The 18,756-nt window shown below is 33.2% G+C and overlaps 2 protein-coding genes across 7 annotated transcripts; one reads left to right on the forward strand and one right to left on the reverse strand.

Moving 5' to 3' along the window:
- Positions 1–867: 867 nt before the first annotated feature.
- Positions 868–15,694, reverse strand: LOC115880310 (non-lysosomal glucosylceramidase). 4 transcript variants are annotated; one of them, XM_030897499.1, is made up of 12 exons: positions 15,628–15,694; positions 13,300–13,462; positions 13,151–13,239; positions 12,909–13,089; positions 12,679–12,835; positions 12,497–12,620; positions 10,707–10,882; positions 10,156–10,343; positions 9,980–10,102; positions 9,804–9,926; positions 6,958–7,467; positions 868–1,626 (listed from the first exon to the last, which is right to left on the reverse strand). In XM_030897499.1, exons 2-12 carry the CDS (start codon positions 13,449–13,451, stop codon positions 996–998), a joined length of 2,454 nt encoding a protein of 817 aa, XP_030753359.1. In that variant the 5' UTR covers positions 13,452–13,462; positions 15,628–15,694; the 3' UTR covers positions 868–995. The 4 variants fall into 4 exon arrangements, with proteins under 4 accessions (XP_030753359.1, XP_030753360.1, XP_030753361.1 ...); XM_030897500.1 differs by lacking the exon at positions 15,628–15,694 and adding an exon at positions 13,573–13,707; XM_030897501.1 differs by lacking the exon at positions 15,628–15,694 and adding an exon at positions 13,562–13,585.
- Positions 13,764–18,755, forward strand: LOC115880347 (WD repeat-containing protein 74). 3 transcript variants are annotated; one of them, XM_030897552.1, is made up of 7 exons: positions 13,764–14,425; positions 14,483–14,810; positions 14,875–15,066; positions 15,124–15,353; positions 17,943–18,145; positions 18,202–18,400; positions 18,459–18,755. In XM_030897552.1, exons 2-7 carry the CDS (start codon positions 14,756–14,758, stop codon positions 18,732–18,734), a joined length of 1,155 nt encoding a protein of 384 aa, XP_030753412.1. In that variant the 5' UTR covers positions 13,764–14,425; positions 14,483–14,755; the 3' UTR covers positions 18,735–18,755. The 3 variants fall into 3 exon arrangements, with proteins under 3 accessions (XP_030753412.1, XP_030753415.1, XP_030753413.1); XM_030897555.1 differs by having other exon boundaries at positions 13,764–14,418; XM_030897553.1 differs by lacking the exon at positions 13,764–14,425 and having other exon boundaries at positions 14,473–14,810.
- The last annotated feature ends 1 nt before the right edge of the window (position 18,756 follows it).

The following is an 18,756-nucleotide window of genomic DNA, read 5'->3' on the forward strand; positions in this document are numbered from 1 at the left end:
GATTAATAATAATTGCTCCAAATACTAAAAAACTGAATTTTGTATGGGCATTAGACAGTGTGATAAAAAGTAACACCTTAAAAATGATATTTCATTTTTTAATAAATGCTTATTTATAACAACAAAGACTTTAATTTGATAACTTATTATTATATTGATTTCTGACTCAAAAATCCACATTTATTTATAATAATTTATTAACGAACACAATTAAGTATGTCATTAATTAGTATATGGGCGGAAATAATGGTGTTATATTTAATTAATGGTATACTCTTTTATAAAGATTTAAATAGTTTTCTTTTTGCATACAAATGGGCTAGTAATATTATCATTTTTAGCAAAACGTAACAAAAGTCTGTACATTTTGTACATTTGTTGCTTTAAAAACAATCTAAAATGTCAATATTCCATGGATATATTGATAAATGAGGTCTAAATTATAAGAAAATGCATTTTCTACGAAAACTTGAAGGGATAGGTAAAAAATGGTATAATACAATTTGATAGACAATTTAATTGTGCATCTGATTCTCCTAAAATATACAGGGCATTCCATTTAAGTTCTAATAGTCCTTCAACGAACCCCAAACTTAAAATTTGTAAAAATCTCATCGTTTAGCTACAATACTCCGTGTCGTATGTGGTGAACAACCCTGTATATTGGGTGCTTCATTAAAAACAAAACAAGAAAAATTATTTTATATTTTAGAAAGTTTAGCGTAGAATTTTGAACACTCTGTACGATTTAAGATTACGATATTTACAGCAAATTAAGTATAGACCATCTAAATTAACTATATTTACTCATATCTTGAGTAATTATATTTACTCATATCTTAGTATTATGTAAAGTGATCTGAAAGGAAACCAAAAATGCAATAATATACAGGGTGTTCCAATAAAAAATATATACTTTAGGTATACATTTAAACAAAATTGTCAAGTTTATTTATTTTAGAAGCTATTAGACGCTGTCTAATTTTATTTTAGGATCATTGCGCAGCTTTTCGACGCTCCCACGCGATCTGCATCGACCAAATGCTCAAAGGCCTCATATATCCGATCGACCTGTAATACTTTTCGGCGTACAATGCCTCGGGAGTGTCGAAAATCAGCCCGAACTTTTCCGTCATCGACTTGAACATGCCCTCGGCTGTTTTAAAGCCTTCTTCGACCAATCCCTCCTGGATCATCGTAGCGGCCAGTGCGTACGTCACTCCCGTCCACACTTCCTGGCTCTGGATGGCCACCTTGTCGATCTGGCCGGTGCGGAACCCGTTGACAGCGCCCATGTTGCCGTCGCAGAAGCACAACACGTTGTTCTCATAGATCGCTCTCAGGGAACTGCGTACTTTCTCCTTAGGCAAAATGGGATAAAGTTGGGCAAAACCGGAACAGCTTAGGTACCAGTGGCCGTTCAATTGGTCGGCCATGACGGTGTTGCTGTGGGTGGTGGAGCAGTCGAAGTTGTAGTAGGAACCGTTCCAGAGTTTGGTGTCGAAGGCTTTGCACGCGCTGGCTAGGAGGTTTTGGTAGGTTTTTTCGTCCGTTAGCTTGTTCAAAGCTTTGGAAAAAACCGTCATGGCGAACAGGGCGGCCAGCCAAATACCCCCACAATACGCACTGTAAAAACAAAGTTACTGTAAGAAAATCTACAAAATAAATAGCACTAAACCAATGAACAGAGGACAACAACAAACAAAAAACGTAATATACAAAATACAAAATCAAAATACCAAGCGAATGTGATAAATTTTATACTAAGGTTAGTCTTGGGTCGAGATTTCCGTATGTAAGAAGAGTAAAATGCGTTTATAATGTACTGAACAAAGAGAGGACAGTAAACACGTTGCCAAACGTATGAAATAAACCGAGAAACTGTGCACATCGCTAAGAGACGTGGAAGGGGATATAGCAGATTTGTCGCAGTTGACCGGTCGACCCAATCAATACCTCTGTCAGTACTTAAAGTTCTAGGGAAAGGTGTACGTCATGCGTTCAGCTTCACGATTTAATTACGTTTCGTGATACTTAATTTGTTTATTTATTAACGAGTCGTTGTAATTTTCCATATATCTTGAATATTTTTAAGTGCAAGCTAGAAACACTTGCATTTTTGTTAAAAATAAGTGGAATTGAGTGGGTGTTCGATAGTGGTCACGCTATTAGAACTCTGAATTCAAAAATCGATATCTCGAAATCTATTAGAAATAATAGATTGTAGTTTTTTCAAGAACTTTGTTAATATTTCTGCTGTATTTTCTTTGTAGGCAGTATGTGAAAATCTTTATCAATAAAAAAATTACACGATTGTTGAACATTGCTATGCTCTAAAAGTAAATGGATGGATTGTTTACAATTTTTGAATGGAAAAAACAACCTTATCGAATTTTTCTTATGTAAACATATTGTAAAATATCCGATCTTGAAAATAAAAAAAAGTTTCAATATCTAAAGTGGTTCTTGAGTTATGGCCTGTTATGTTTTAAAAAGTTAAGTTGTTAAATTATCGCGATTACTGACGTTTTCTCGTTATAAAAAAAATTACACCCTAACGATATCCTTATAATTCCATTCATGATTTTATCTAGTTATCTCTTGGAAAAAAAGTCTTAAAAATAAGCGGTTTGCGATCGTGATTTTACTTTACTTGGTAGGGAAAGGCGTATCGGCAACGCCGCAACAGCACACCGTCGCGTCTGTCGGTCGCATTTCTCTCACTCCGGCTTAATAAGATCCCTATGCGATTTACTTCCACACATGTAAATGCCGACCCAAAAGTAACAGTTGCCAGCACAGTATGTATAAAAAATTATATAAGTTATATATATATTTTAAATAGTGTTTTCTTTGTTCTTTGTCGTTTTTTTTTGCAAAAATAACTATTTTATTTTGTAGATTTTCTTACAGTTGCGAAATACCCATACATATACCCACAGAGGGCATGGCACAGCACATTCATGCATTTATTTTGAAAAAATCATTAATTTTTAATAGTCTTTGTAATGTTAATAAATAAATAAATAATAAGTAAATGCCTTTACTGTCAAAAAAATTTACAATTTGTAGACAAAGGTAAAGTAAACAAACAAAGTAAACAAGCAAGGTACACAAACAAACAAACAAAAGATAATACAAAACATTATACAAATAATATTGTCAGTTTTACTGTTTAAAATAAACATTTATATAAATATTTACAATGTCAAAGAATAAAAAAAATTAAAATAATATTCAAAAATATTTTAGACCTCTAAATGAATTTATTTCGGTGTCATTGGTAAATATAGCAATAGCAAACATTAGACCAGTGTTTACAAGATCAAATTCTTGTCTAGTAAATAACAGTTCAATGCTTTGCGAAATGAAGAAAATGATGTTATGGATTTGATTTCAAATGGCAGGTGATTGTGCTTTTTTTTCGAGTTGTATAATATTGAACTTTTAACTAACTCTGAGCGTGGGGTAGGTAGATAAAGATCTTGTTCCTAAGTGGATAAGTGTGAGATGGCCTTTCTTGAGAAGCTGATACATGCTTACGTATTAGGCAAACGGATTCAAATATAAATAAGAAAGGAAGAGTTAATATTTTTAATTTTTTAAAAAAGTCCTGGCAATGAGTTCTGCTGTTTAGTCCCAGTGAATATCGAACAGCTCTCTTCTGGAGCTTGAAAATGCGGTCAAATTGAGTCGCACAACACGTACCGCAGAATGGAAGGGCATACCTGAGGTGCGACTCAAAAAGTGCATAATAAACAATTCTAGCCACTGACAAGTTAAGCTCCTTAGAAACAGATCTTAATGCAAAACAAGCAGAGGTCGATTTTTTCGACAAAGCTTCGATATGCATGTCCCATTTTAGAGAATTGTCCACAACAAGCCCTAAGAATTTTACAGATTTTACGACGTCAATGGTGGTGTTGTTAAGTACAAAAGGCTGCAGCGAGTTTTTATACGACAAAGCTTCAGTTTTAGAAATGTTAAGACTCAGGAGGTTCGAATCGCACCAAGATTTAATGGTGATTAAGTCGTTTGATATAATCCTATGAAGTGCCGTGACGTCCTTGTTGCTCCAAGTGAAGCTAGTGTCGTCGGCAAAAAGACATATTTTGCCACTGATGTTTATGTTAGCAATGTCGTTAATAAAAAGAAGAAACAAAATGGGGCCTAGTACTGAGCCTTGTGGTACTCCACATTCTATTGGCTTGCTAGAAGACAACGTGGTATCCACCCTCACAAGTTGACTTCTGTTGCTCAGATACGACTTAAACCATTCGAGAGATGGTCCCCTGAACCCATAGTGCTGCAGTTTATTAATTAGGATCTTATGATTTACACAGTCGAACGCCTTAGAAAAATCACAGAAAATTGTTGCTGTAGAGTGATGGTTGTTTAGGCTGGAGTAAACTTTATTAAGGAGGGAAAACATAGCGTCATTTGTGGACTTGTTGCTTAGAAATCCAAACTGATGTTCAGTAAGAACTCTTTGTAAGCTACATACAGGGTAATCAATATTAGATGTTGTATTTTCAGTATTTTCACTGTTGCAAATGGAACACTCCGTGTTTTTGTATTAATAGTGTCTTGACTCATAGAACACTCCTGATTTTTTTTTATTATACGAATTATTTATTATAATATAATAATGAATTTTACAACAAGGTATTCCCTAAGTAGTTTTTAAGAAAAAAGTTCTTATAAACATGGGGTCTAGAGCACTTCCTTTTTGATATACGAGGTGTTCAAAATTTAAAAAGATATCTAATTTCTTGCAATATGTTTGAAACTAATTTAGATATTTTTTTCGATTTTGGTGTGTGATTTCCAGGTTTAAAGGAGGTTTATTTCCTTTAACTGTTGTTTTCCTAAATAAAAAAAAATAAATAGTACGCCACTATTTTTTCGAGAAAATATTTGTTTTATTCTTGATTTTTATCATCCAGGGGGGGGGGGTTAGTACCCCAGAATGGAAGGGCATAACGAAGATGCGACTCAAAAAGGGCATAATAGACCATTCTAGAGGTTGATGAGTTCCCAAGTAGCATTTGGACGTTATCTAACGTCGGGTATACGTCGCGTTCAATAAACCCGACGTCGGGTACCAACGTCGGTTCGACCGCCTGACGACCCTTATTTGCACCTAAATGGGGAATACAGATTCGGGTCGCCTCGACGTCGGTATCTGACCTAATAGGAAATGTAATTCTACCAATTACCAACGTCATATTACGTTGGATTTTAGTCACTTAAAATTCGTCGCTAAGCACTTAGTTACGTTTGGTTTCATATTCGCTACCAAGAATACATAAAAACCTAACCAAACTACCTAATTACAAATGGATTCATAATCACTCCTCGAATATAACTATAAGTGCCTATCTAATTTCATATTATAATAATTCTGAATCATTAATCCAGACATCAGTTTTGTCAACGGAAGTCACTTTTTTGATATATCTGATTAAAATACTCCGGAAAACAACGAGCGCCTTCAAAATTAGGTAGATTTATGAAATAAAAATATCTATATAAAAGTTACTCGCAAAATATGTTTTTAATTTTCTAGCTGGTTTAATCATAAAACTGTACTGTAGTTCCCCCCAAACTCAACCTTATCAATATTATTCTACTAGAAATCGAAATGTGAATATAAATTTTAAAAACAAAAACGATTTTAAAATGGCTGACAATCGGATACGTGTTAAGAATGGCGGATTTCTGTGTCCGACTTAACACAAGAAACAAAATAGGGCCAAGTACTGAACCCTGAGGGACACCACATTCTATAGGCTTACAAGAAGACATAGACGTATCAATTCTCACAAGCTGCCTTCTGTTACTTGAGCCGTTCGAGCGGCACTCCCCTGAATCCATAGTATTGCAATTTGTTAATTATGATATTATGATTTACACAGTCGAAAGAGTCTTAGAGAAATCACAGAAAATTGTAGCTGTAGAGTGACGGTTATTCAGGCTAGAGTATACATTATTAAAAAGGTCGAACATAGCATCATTTGTGCAACTGTTACTTAGAAATCCAAATAGAGAGAAAGAGATAGAAGCCTTCTTTTAACCAATCTTTCAATGATCTTAGATAACGTGTGCAGGAGAGCAATTGGGCGATAATTCCAAGCTTGATCTTTATCTCCTCCTTTATGCAGAGGAATAATTATTGCTGTCTTAAGGCAGTTTGGAAAAACTCGTACATAGTAAGATAGATTAACGTGCATTCCGGAAGTTCAGAGAACATTTTGAGAGTGAGCCCATCAGTCCCAGATGAGGATTTATTTTTAATACTTTTAATTGTACTACGGAGCTGATCTAATGTTACGAGCGTGAAGAAGAAACTGTGTAAATTCTCATTTGCGTTAGGGTGTATATATTTATTAATTAAATTATTTGTAGGAAAAAGATACATGGTACATACTAATTACCAATAAGTTAATAACAATTTCTGTTTCCCTTTTAAGAAAGGGTATTGAATGTTAGAAATTAAATTTAAGTTCTATAAACCGCCTGTAAATAAACAACATCTATTTTCGGAAAACCGTACTTTCTTATAAGAATAAATCTAATCTAGGTACCTACTTGGCTTTGACAAACCATTACCTACCTTTTGTGAAAATTTTATTGGGGTGTACCAAAGATGGAATTTTGCGGCCTTACTGTTTTTGTTGCCGTTACAATTTTATACGGTTTTGTTTTAAATTTTGGTTGCTATAATGTAAACGGACATCTTTTGACATACATTTAATTAATGTTCTTATTACATGAATTTTATGACTTTCTCACAACAAAATACAATACAATGCGACAAAAGATGTAAGTTTTATTATTATTTTATTTTAATTTATTAAACAATTATTTTAGTATCTCCCGAGTTTAAATATCTTTGGGTAAAGTGTTTTATTTTCCAAGCGTATAAAGTGTCCAAAAATAATAAAAAAAACTTACCTAGCACCTTTCATCACCCAAATGTCGTAAGTCTGATCGGGCTCACCCGAATTCTCGATCAATCCATCACCATCACCATCATTCTGAAGCTCCTTCTTCATAACAACGTCGCACGCCTCGTACATATCCTCCAAAAACCGCAAATCGGTACTGCCCGACACAGTGGCGTCCCTCAGCGTTTGCAGCACGAACTTCGGGCTCAAATCCCGCCAATTACTGACATCGTGAATGGGATAGGCGTTGATCAAGTCGAAGGGGGCCTCGCCAGGGTCCCCCGCGTCGTGCGGTACCGTTTTGGGGTACTTCCTTTCGCACGGTACTCCGTTGAAGAGCTGCGTGACTTTGGTGGATATTTCGGTGAAGACGAAGTCTTTCAGGTCGTACTGGAGGCTTTTTTGGAGGTGGGGCCAGTTGTGGCTCAGGGCGTGCGATGCGTAGAAATGGACGTCGTACGAGTTGTACATGCGGTACTCGTGGCCTTCTAGATACGCGAAACGGCCGTATTTCTTCCTAGATTATCATTATTATTATTACAATTTTTTTCACCTTTGTATTACAAACCTAAACATTTTAATATACCAAGTAGGGAATGCAATGATCCCTCTGTGATTCCGCGGGATCAAATTTGCGGGATTTACCGTGCGGGATCGACACCAGGGGATTCCCCTTACGGCTTGGCCATTAAAAATAAGTGAAACAAACAGGTTGGTTATTAGATTTCTTTCTGGCGCACATAGGTCATTTTCGCCAATTTAAGCGGTAATAAATAATGCTTATAAAATTTAAATTATTTTTTAAAACAAATTTCGTCAAAAAACTGCCGGACATAATTATCGGGACAAGCAAAATTTTATTTAAAGTTGAATATCTCTTGAACTAAAAAAGATTTTGGGATGCGGTTTGGACCAGGTTTTAGATGCATCTATTGTGATTATTGTGATACTATGTGATTTTCGAAAATATATTTAGCGAATTCTCGTATACAGGGTGTTTTATAAAAGTGTGAAAATTTGGTCAAGAATCTTTTATACCGCAAATTTACAGTTTTTAAAAAATCGAAACCATTTTACCAAGCACGACTAATTTGTATTTTTGTTATTTTTGAAATTAGAAAAAAACAATTTGATCGTTTTTTTATTTTTTTTTGTTTTAAGGAAAATACGACGTTTTTTCGAAAAATATGCATTTTTAGTCATACAATGGTCCTAAATGGTACAAAAACCTTTGTACGTTCTGCATATGTCAAAAAATTATTGATACAGAGTGTATCTAAAAGCAGATAACTAACACAAATTGAAAAAAAAACCTTCAACATCAGAATAATATTTGTATTTATAAAATAAGTAGATAAATTATAAATAAATTTAAGTTTATTTAATATTAAATATATTTTTTGAACACCCTGTATACATCGGTCCAAATTTCTGTTCAGCTAGTTAAAGATACACGCTATATCGGTGAAGTATGACACAAATGTATGACTATAAATGCACATTTTTCGAAAAAATTTTCCTTAAAACAAAAAATTAAAAGAAAAGACCAAATTGTTTTTTCTAATTTCAATACAGATTAGTAGTACATAGTTAAAATTTCGATTTTTCAAAAATTGTAAATTTTCGGTAGAAAAAAATTTTTACCAAATTTGTACACTATTATAAAACACTCTGTATACGAGAATTCGCTAAATATATTTTCGAAAACCACATAGCATCTTAATCACAATAGATGCGTCTAAAACCTGGTCCAAACCGCATCCCAAAAAATGAGAGAGATAAGAAGAGCATTTATTGTTTACAATCCCGCAATTTTGCAGATCCGCGGGATTGATTGCTTTAATCCAGCGAGTTTGCGGGATTGAGATTTTGGTGCGGGATTGCATTCCCTAATACCAAGTATCTCAGCATCTGCTAGGTGATTCTCTAAAAATAATTCTGTAGGTACTGAGATATATGGTTGTCAACCAGAAGAACGGCGGGTGACGTCACAGCGGCAAGGCGCGGTAGAGAGCGTTTGCCCGGCCATTTAAATTAACAATATTTAATTATTTTATATTAGAGGCATTTCTTAACCGATTTCAACGATTTTTTTTTGTTCAATTTGTTATTATATGAACTATTTTTTAAAACCATTATTTAAAAACATGCATTTTCCTCGTTGACCGGTCCACCCAATACCCAATCAATACCTCTGTCAGTACTTAAAGTTCTAGGGAAAGGTGTACGTCATGCGTTCAGCTTCACGATTTAATTACGTCTCGTGATATGTTTATTTATTAACGAGTCATTGTAATTTTCCCTATAGCTTGAATTTTTTTAAGTGCAAGCTAGAAACACTTGCATTTTTGGTAAAAATAAGTGGAATTGAGTGGGTGTTCGATAGTGGTCGCGCTATGAGAACTCTGAATTCAAAAATCGATATCTCGAAATCTATTTGAAATAATAGATTGTAGTTTTTTCAAGAACTTTGTTAATATTTCTGCTGTATTTCTTTGAATCTCTTGAAAAAAAAGTCTTTTAAAAATAAGCGGTTTGCGATCGTGATTTTACTTTACTCGATAGGGAAAGGCGTATCGGCAAGGCCGCAACAGCACACCGTCGCATTTCTCTCACTCCGGCTTAATAAGATCCCTATGCGATTTACTTCCACACATGTAAATGCCGACCCAAAAGTAACAGTTGCCAGCACGGTATATTGGACTTTCTCGCACCAATGGGCCACCCTGTATACTGAGGTACATGGTATATAACGAGATACATGAGAACAACTCTATTTACAAAGTATTTCTCTATCAAAGAATATTTTTTTTACAAAAAAAACATAAAACACAGTATTTAGTATTTACTGACCTTGGATCATGGTCCTTCAATTTTTTTTTACTCTCTTCGTCCAGAGACAACCACACTGTACCTCCGTCACTGATAAAATATGATTCATTGAACAGTGCCGATTTATACCAGGAAGGTAAATCACTAAAAAATTACTATTTAAAAAAACTGGATTTTTTGAAAAAAAAAACTCTTACGGATCATCTAAAACTTCCTTTTGCCACAAATAAATTTCGTTTTCCCAATTTTCGTAGTGAGTGAACGCGTAATCAACGATCTTCAATGCGGCATTTTCTTTACCAAATTTTTCAGTATAGAACCTTCCAAAAAAAAAATATTTACTCTCTATATTAACTTATTTCTTTGCACTTACCTGTAGTATTTTTTATTGGATACCGGGTAAATTATACTGGGCATATCCCAAACCAGTACCATTTCAATATTTTCCTGTCGTCCGGATGAAATCCTGGTTTTTCCAGATACGCCAACAGCTAACTCACCGAAAATATGGGGATTGTTAGATTTTTCAACTATTTTATTGAACTGACCGTTTTTTTGAAGCTAAAATATGAAAAAAATTAATAATCTTCAAGAAATACCATATGATCGAAAAAAAAACAGCGTCAAAAACGGCTGGGGAATGGCAATCTGTTAATTTTGCCGAGGTCAATCTCTAGAGATAATTAACAATAATTATAGGGAAGATTAAAAAAGCATAGAAAGTTTGCAGACACACAAATCTATAAAGAAGATTACAGACTAAGTAAATGATATCTAGGGGTTGCCCTTGCCAAAATTATCATCGATTGTCGTTCTCCAGCCGTCTCTGACGCGTTTTTTTTTCATTAATTAGTATGTAATAATGTCATTAATTGGTAATGTAATTTAATCATACGGTATAATTATACATTAAAAATCACAAACCTGGTTCCATACACTTGAACCATCAGAATTCGGGTCAAAATTCAAACATTTCGAAATTTTCACATTTTCCGATGTTTTCACAGCCAAAGTATATGAACAGCGGTTTTTTTCCATCGTGTGGTACAAAATAACACCTTCAGTGTTCTGGTAGGAAAAAGCTTTCGAACTACTTGTAGCTAAAAAAAATGGTAATTTTTGGGAAAACTGGAAATCGTCAGATTTTCACCAAAATTGGTATACACCCTATTTTGAGGTCGTAGATTACGAATCTGAACTTTTTTCTTGGCGGTCTCTTACCGTTTTTCAGAAAAACGGAAAATTATTTCAACATCGAATTTTTCTTAATTTCTCATATTTTTAAGGTTTTCTAGCACATATCTTGTTAGGTATTCAATAAACAATGTTATTGCTATTTTCTGTTACTTTTTAACCAATTCTATGCATAATAAAGGAAAATTTGCTAAAATAAATTTGTAAACAATCTGAAAATGTTGGGTTATGTGCACAAAATATACTAACGAAAAAGAAGCCCAAGTTCCTTGTAATAAATCGGTTCCATTTTCGTAACGCCATCTCTCGACAAAGCTGACATTTACTGGTTAGCCAAAGGGGTGCGGGGCCGGGGGAATTGTAAAATACACTTTTTTTATTTTAATTATTTTTATTGGCTATTTGCAATTTTATTTTTAAAACATATTATCTGAAACAATCACATAATATGTCTTAAAAATAAAATTACAAACGGAAACAAAAGGAATTAAATAATCTGAAAATCTACAAAGTTTATTGATAAAAAGTTAGGCTATGCAAAGATTAGATGTCAAAGAATTTAGATACGTCAATTTGACTTACCTGCTTCAGTAGCGTATCGGATGTTTGTGTTAATAAATAATTATTATGACTTATCTATTTTTATTAGAATTATATATTTTATAACAATTTTAATAACTACCAACATTTATTCACAACGTAAAATAAAATAAAAATTATTGAGTCTACCCCGCGTCTACCCTACATCATAGTTTTACATTTTTTAAATAAAATTAGAACGGCACTGATAAACCGGAATTTAAGTCGGCCATATTTGAGGCCCATCGCGGTGGCCCTAAGATTTTTAATATGCTCCTTCCTTAGTCTTCTTATTCAAAGTTAACAACAAATGGTGACAGACGGCTCTGGCGGCAAGTTTGAATCGAAAGAGTAAATTGGAGTAAATCGATCAGGCAAATATTACAAAAGATACCACCAACTCATTTTTGATTATGACTTATTAATGCATCTCAATGATTAATTCTGACCTTTATATTAATATAAAATGCAAATAATCGTCATATTTTACAATAATTACACGCTTATACAACTTCATCACAACCTAAAAATGCACTTTTAATTTATTTATTTTTCAATAAATTGTGGTTCATCCGCAATTTTTTTGCTAAAAATTCTTATTTTAGTGTATGCTTTCGATAGATATATAAATAAATGCCAAATTCGGAGGGTGTTATATCTGACAAGCACCATAACAAACTATAATATAATGAAAATATAGTGAAATTATTACTTTATAGGGCCGAAATAAAGAAAAATTCAATGTTGAAATAATTTTCCGTTTTTCTGAAAAACGGTAAGAGACCGCCAAGAAAAAAGTTCAGATTCGTAATCTACGACCTCAAAATAGTGTGTATACGAATTTTGGTGAAAATCGGACGATTTCCAGTTTTCCCAATAATTACCAAAAAAATATTTATTTCCAAACACATCAGAAAAAATAAAGGAAATAAGAAACTTACAAAGTTTATCTGTCCTTTTTGTACCAGTACCGTTTTTAAAAGTGAAGGAAATTGTAACTATACGATCATCATCACAGACATTTTCAATACTCCACACAAATATAGCACAAGGCAAATTACTACACTAAAAAGATTAAATGTTTAAATTTTATTGGACTTAATATCCACTTTATTTGACCTACTGTATAGTCATGAGGTATCACAGGACTCACTTGCCTACAAATTAATCTAACTCCATATTTACCGAGATCATACTCTGTCCACGATCTTGGATATAACCCGGTATATTTACAATTTTTTCCATCAATCAAACTTTGCCACGACTTTAATGAAGATCTCCTAAAACAATTAATAATAAACAATTAACCTTTGTACTGTGAATAAATACAATTGCAAATAGATATAAAAATACCTGTAAGTAGACAAGCAACTTTGGAATATCGTCTCCTTTTCTTTGTTTTTTATTGTCACAATAAACTGATTTGCATCGACTGTGTTGTATTCACAAACTTCTGGACGGAGTTGAAACCTACAAAATTCCCCTTTGTAGCCTCTTCCTATCGTTCCCGAACCTATTCCTCCTATAGGAACACCTGTAACATTTAAATTTACCCATAACAATTCAATTTCAACATAAAACTCCTCATAAATTACCATATATTCTTTTAGCCCGTTCCATGAATATATAATCCATCACTACAGACTTCTTTTTGATCTTATAAACTATATAATACCATACATATCTAAAATTAAGGAGAATAAAACCTTATTACATAAAGGAACAATAGATTTGTGTATCTTACCTTAAAAACAAAGGTAACAGAGTCCAAATAATTCTTAGAGAAGGTCTAAAATCTTGGCTTCGGTCTTCTGGATATTCATGGTTCAGATTTACCTTAAAACCGTATTTAGGGATCGCGGTACTCTCGTTGAAACCTTCTTCTTTGCTTGCCATTGTTGGTAATTCTATAATAAGCTTAATAATTAGAAAAACATATCGTAACTTTATCTTTTATGTACAAAAATGACGTCTATATTCTATATATTATTTGAGGTTAGATTTACCCACAACCTACAGTTTGCCACCAGATGTCTCAGCTGTCTCACTCATTTCTGGAATGATTGCAGGATATTTTCGAATTATTTGCAGCAGAAAACGTTTTTTTGAGTGTAAATCGGTAATAATACAAATTCAAGGATAATTTTATAATTTCAGATTTATCTTGATATCAAAATTAAGGTAAGAAGGATAACGGAGATTGTGAAGTTAAGGTGTTATGATTATAAAACGGAATTGGAAGTAATAAATAATACCATTTATTTTTATATTTACATTAGACCTATTATAATTATTTTGTGTCATCAATATGACACATTTATTACATCCAAGTTGTTAAGTTCTAGTTATTTACAGGCAACAATAGTTTTGATTATATGTATTGAAGTACTACCATGACGAGTCTTATAGCCAGAGCTTATAGCACAATACATATCAATGAGATAGAGGCTGGTACATTCATCCTGATCTGCACTGAAAAAGTAGTGTTATAACATGGTTACAAGTTACAACCAAGAAAACTGTGTAAATAATTCACATGGGAAATTGTATTGGAATTAATTTTAAGGCAATTTGAACATAGTCAAGGTTTTTTATGAGAATATTACTTGATATTGCAGGAGATTTACAAACTCAGTCTTGGAGTCACTGATTTCTGCAGCTGGCTTGGTTCCTTTCTGTGATTCCTTTGATTGTGTTATTAGAGAATAAAGAAGATTGCTTCACTAGAGAAAATTCACACAATACCAGAGACCAATGGTCCAATATGAACGATTCAATACATAGGAATTATAGAGGGTAGAGGCGTAGGTAGAGTCATGCGACAAACTATTGTGCTCACGAAGATTAGTCCTAGGATAAAATTGTAAGCGGTAAATCATTCTGCTTTCATTTGAATTTAATCTAGTAATAAATAAAGCTACTTTTAGAAATTTCAATAATCCGCGCATTCGCCATAATCTCCGGAAGTATTTTTAATTTAAGCGGACGACATGAAGCATTGACATGCATATTGACATGAAGTTAGAAGGAAGAAGAAACCGTTTTCCTTTTGTGCCTAACCTCACTATTTCACGTGCAACGTTTCTGATGGCGTTGGCGCTCGTTTAACATTTAACGAATTTTTCACCAAACCCCAACAGAAAACGTCATGTGTAACGAATAAGTACAATTTCTAGAAAATATACTTATCAAAAACTCAAATGGATATCACGAAGAACAGATTTTACGTTGCGACAACGCGAGGAACATTACTTTGTAAGTAAGTACCTTACTCACTCAATGTATTTTAGTACGTATCTCCGTTATTTTTCCTGTTAAGCCACCGGAGATAAGCCCAAAGAAATAAAAGCATGGAACAACGACTTTGCCAGTGAAGTAACAGCGTTCAGCAATGGAAGAAATGCAGAAGAATTGCTTCTGGGTTACCAAAATGGCCAGGCAAGCATTTTCAGTATCAATAAGTGTACTTTTTCGTCTGTTGGTGGACTGGAAGGCGATGGAATCGTTACAGGTACTTCACAGAACTCAGAAAAGTACTTTTATGCATGATTTTTATTATTTTTTGTAGGCATCGGTCACATGGGAAAGAGTATCATTGTTTCCAAGAAGGATGGGATTGTAAACACATGGAAGAAAAAGAAAAACGATTATTTTTCAATTAATTTAGATGAAAAAGGCACTCTGGATATCATGGTCTGTCATCCGAACAGGGAAAATGTCATAGGAACTGGTGGGGAATATAATGATTTTAAGTTGTGGGACGTTAATACACAGCAGAGCATTTTTAAGGCTAAATCGGTAAGATATTTTATCGTCTATAATAAATAATATATACATAAATAGACTATGTGTGGTTTAATTCTAGATAAGAGCTTGTGATTTGGAAAGGAACTGAGATATGGGTTAAGTGGTTTTGAAATATTAACCCAGTCTCAGTGACTTACCAACTTGCCGGCACAATCACAGCTTTTTTTATCACTTTATATCTATTTTTGTGGTTGCCTGTTAGGAACGGATAAGGAATGGGAACTTGTGATATGTGATTTTGGCATCATATCACAGCTCCTGTTACCTGATCTACTCCGAATTCATGCCTTCAGATTGTTAAGTATATTTTTTGGTAATTATTGGGAAAACTGGAAATCGTCCGATTTTCACCAAAATTGGTATACACACTATTTTGAGGTCGTAGATTACGAATCTGAACTTTTTTCTTGGCGGTCTCTTACCGTTTTTCAGAAAAACGGAAAATTATTTCAACATTGAATTTTTCTTTATTTCGGCCCTGTAAAGTAATAATTTCACTATATTTTCATTATATTATAGTTTATCTAAAAGCCACACTTGATTGGGGATAGAAAAATGTCCAAAATTTTACTGAAAAACACTTTTCTTAACAAAATATCAAAGAAAATTAAGACCAGATGGAAGTTTGACATTTGATATATCCTTCTTTCTCCCTCCTATGTAATGAGAGAGACAAATCTATTCTAGACCTAATATAGAAATTTGAAAATTTACAACGGTGCCATATCTTCTATTTTCTCGGGTGATTAGGGATTTTAAATAAATTACCTATTATGAGATCAACAATAATTAAATATACCTACCTATATCCACACAGTTACGCGGAAGAGTTTTGATTGCATTGGTGTCAACTTCTATGCGGAGGGTGTTAATCTTTTTCTGATATTTTTTGATATAATAATAAAAGATTAACACCCTCTGCATGGAAGTTGTAACCAATGCAATCAAAACTCTTTCATGCAACTTCGTGGTTATAAATAGGGGAAGGAGCTGTTCTTCTGGCGACCGCCTTTCCCAGAATGAGCGAAAAAAAACGCTAAATTTAGGTTTAGCATTGGCAACGTTGCTTTAAATGCCAGAAACACATAACCCAACATTTTCAGATTGTTTACAAATTTATTTTAGCAAATTTTCCTCTATTATGCATAGAATTGGTTAAAAAAGTAACAGAAAATAGCATAACATCATTGTTTATTGAATATCTAACAAAATATATGCTAGAAAACCTTAAAAATATGAGAACTTAGACAAGGAAAGAGAGGGGACAGCTAACACGCATATTCTCCAGTGAAAAATTTTTGAGACCAAAATTTGATCGGCGGCCATACATTGGTGACAAGATTTCGAGGTGACACCAAGCGAATTTTTATGTTTTTTGTGAATACTGTTTTGTTTTAAATTTATAAACTGTGTTGTTTAGTATGGTGGGATGTTCAGCGTATGGCTGCAAAGGCTGAAGCGAGAAAAAATGGTTATAAAAAATCTATATGTATAGATGTTACATAAAACCATATCGTAAAACTTAAATTTACCTGCCAAGATTTGCTGGGGGTGGACAAACTTGTGGTGGGGTACTTGTTACAATATTTTTTTAAATATCCTTTCAAAAAATTTGCTAGTTGATTTGCTAGTAGGTGTATAATAATAGTTTCAATGAGTAATTAATAAAAATTTAAAAATAAATAAATAAAATATCACAAAGCTTCTAGAATTATTTTATTTTTTTGGGGAAAATTAGGATATTCTTATGATTGAAGGTAACAAAAATATTAAAAATTACATTATTCATTGAATCCATAGGCAAGTGTGAAGGGGATTGGTTAGATTCATTATTATACCGTATGATCGAAAAAAAAAAACGGCGTCCAGTTGGCTTGTAAATGACTGTCAATAACATTCCTTTCAGTCTTTTTTTCGATGTCATTTTATATGTGGAATTATATGGGGAATGTCATCGATCGTCATTTCCAAACAAACAAGATGCCGTTGTTTGTCGATCATACGTTATATATGTATATACACGTTTAAAACATATATATTTACATTATTGTTTGTTTAATTATACATTATACACACGTTAATAAATAAATAATAGTCTTGATGATCAGTTCACTGTTACTGTTAATAAATTTTGCATTATCGGCTTAGATATTCTAATATTATAAAGATGAGACTATAAAATACAAAATTGTATATGCATTACTCAAAAATAAACGATATATTAGTTAAAGTTTTAATAATTTTTTTTATCGTCTAGGTACAAGCTAATTTCTGATGCTACGCCATTGGAGACTTTCGTGTGGTGACAAGTGGCCTCACTTTCAGCTGTCGTGTTACCTGTCCCCTCTCTTTCCTTGTCTAAGTATGAGAAATTAAGAAAAATTCGATGTTGAAATAAACTGAAAAACGGTAAGAGACCGCCAAGAAAAAAGTTCAGATTCGTAATCTACGACCTCAAAATAGTGTTGTATACGAACTTCGGTGAAAATCGGACGACTTCCAGTTTTCCCAATAATTACTGTATATTTTTTTTTATCACATATCTGTGTTATTTACCATTTTAATGTTAACTATATGAAGTTAGGTCATGATCAACTTCAACTACCCATACCAACATCAGTTAGAGGCATATGTTACTTTCCTGAAGAGCCTTATCTATCAGCATGCTGTACAAAGGAAGGCCACGTCTTTTTGTATGATGAAAAAGCCCAAAGAAAACCTGTGGTGAAGTTTGAAGAAAAATTAGCCAGCTATACCTGTATTTCTTACAGTTACAGGGATAGGTAAGTACACTAAGGTTACTGTGACACTGTTTTTTTACATTATAATTACGTTTCAGGCAGATTTTTGTTGGTACAACAAAAGGATACATGCAGTGGCTGGATTTGAGGACAAACAAATTGTTAAAAACCTATACAAATTATACAGGGAGTGTGACAAGTATTGTTTGTGATCCAGTTGAACCTTATGTTGCTACTACTAGCTTGGACAGGTACTTGAGGGTACATCATATGGAAACAAAGGAATTAGTATTTAAGGTAAATATAATTACCTTTTTTAGTAAATATAGAGGGGGTTATATTTGTATTTTTTCAGCTCTATATGAAGCAAAGTTTGGCAAAACTAATTGTTAAAGCTGTTATTAAAGATGAAGAGGATACTGAACGGAAGAAAGAAGATGTGGTTGACGAAGAGTATGAAGATTTGTTTAAAAATATGGAAGAAGTACAGAGCGATAAAAAAATAAAGAAAGGAAAGGAAAAAACGTTCAATATTCAGGAAGGTAATGTAGAAACCCCTCCAAAAAAGAAAAGGAAGTCTTCTGAAAGGGTAGAAAAAAAGAAGAAAAAAATAAAAGCGAAAAATAAATAAAAAATTATATTTTTTAATGACT

The sequence above is a fragment of the Sitophilus oryzae genome, unplaced genomic scaffold, assembly GCF_002938485.1.
Source record: "Sitophilus oryzae breed Bouriz unplaced genomic scaffold, Soryzae_2.0 scaffold_1621_pilon_pilon, whole genome shotgun sequence".
Classification (NCBI taxonomy): Eukaryota; Metazoa; Arthropoda; class Insecta; order Coleoptera; family Curculionidae; genus Sitophilus; species Sitophilus oryzae.

What these genes read in the sequence shown, in the direction of transcription:
- LOC115880310 (XM_030897499.1), bottom strand. Translation starts at nt 13,451, where the DNA reads ATGGCAAGCAAAGAAGAAGGTTTCAACGAGAGTACCGCGATCCCTAAA. An exon ending in AAAAAGGACAGATAAACTTT is followed by an intron (nt 10,883 to 12,496) that starts GTAAGTTTCTTA and finishes CATTTTTTTTAG; the next exon opens with CTACAAGTAGTTCGAAAGCT. An exon ending in AAGGAAGTTTTAGATGATCC is followed by an intron (nt 9,927 to 9,979) that starts GTAAGAGTTTTT and finishes GTAATTTTTTAG; the next exon opens with TGATTTACCTTCCTGGTATA.
- LOC115880347 (XM_030897552.1), top strand. Translation starts at nt 14,756, where the DNA reads ATGGATATCACGAAGAACAGATTTTACGTTGCGACAACGCGAGGAACA. An exon ending in AGGCGATGGAATCGTTACAG is followed by an intron (nt 15,067 to 15,123) that starts GTACTTCACAGA and finishes TATTTTTTGTAG; the next exon opens with GCATCGGTCACATGGGAAAG. An exon ending in GCATTTTTAAGGCTAAATCG is followed by an intron (nt 15,354 to 17,942) that starts GTAAGATATTTT and finishes AACTATATGAAG; the next exon opens with TTAGGTCATGATCAACTTCA.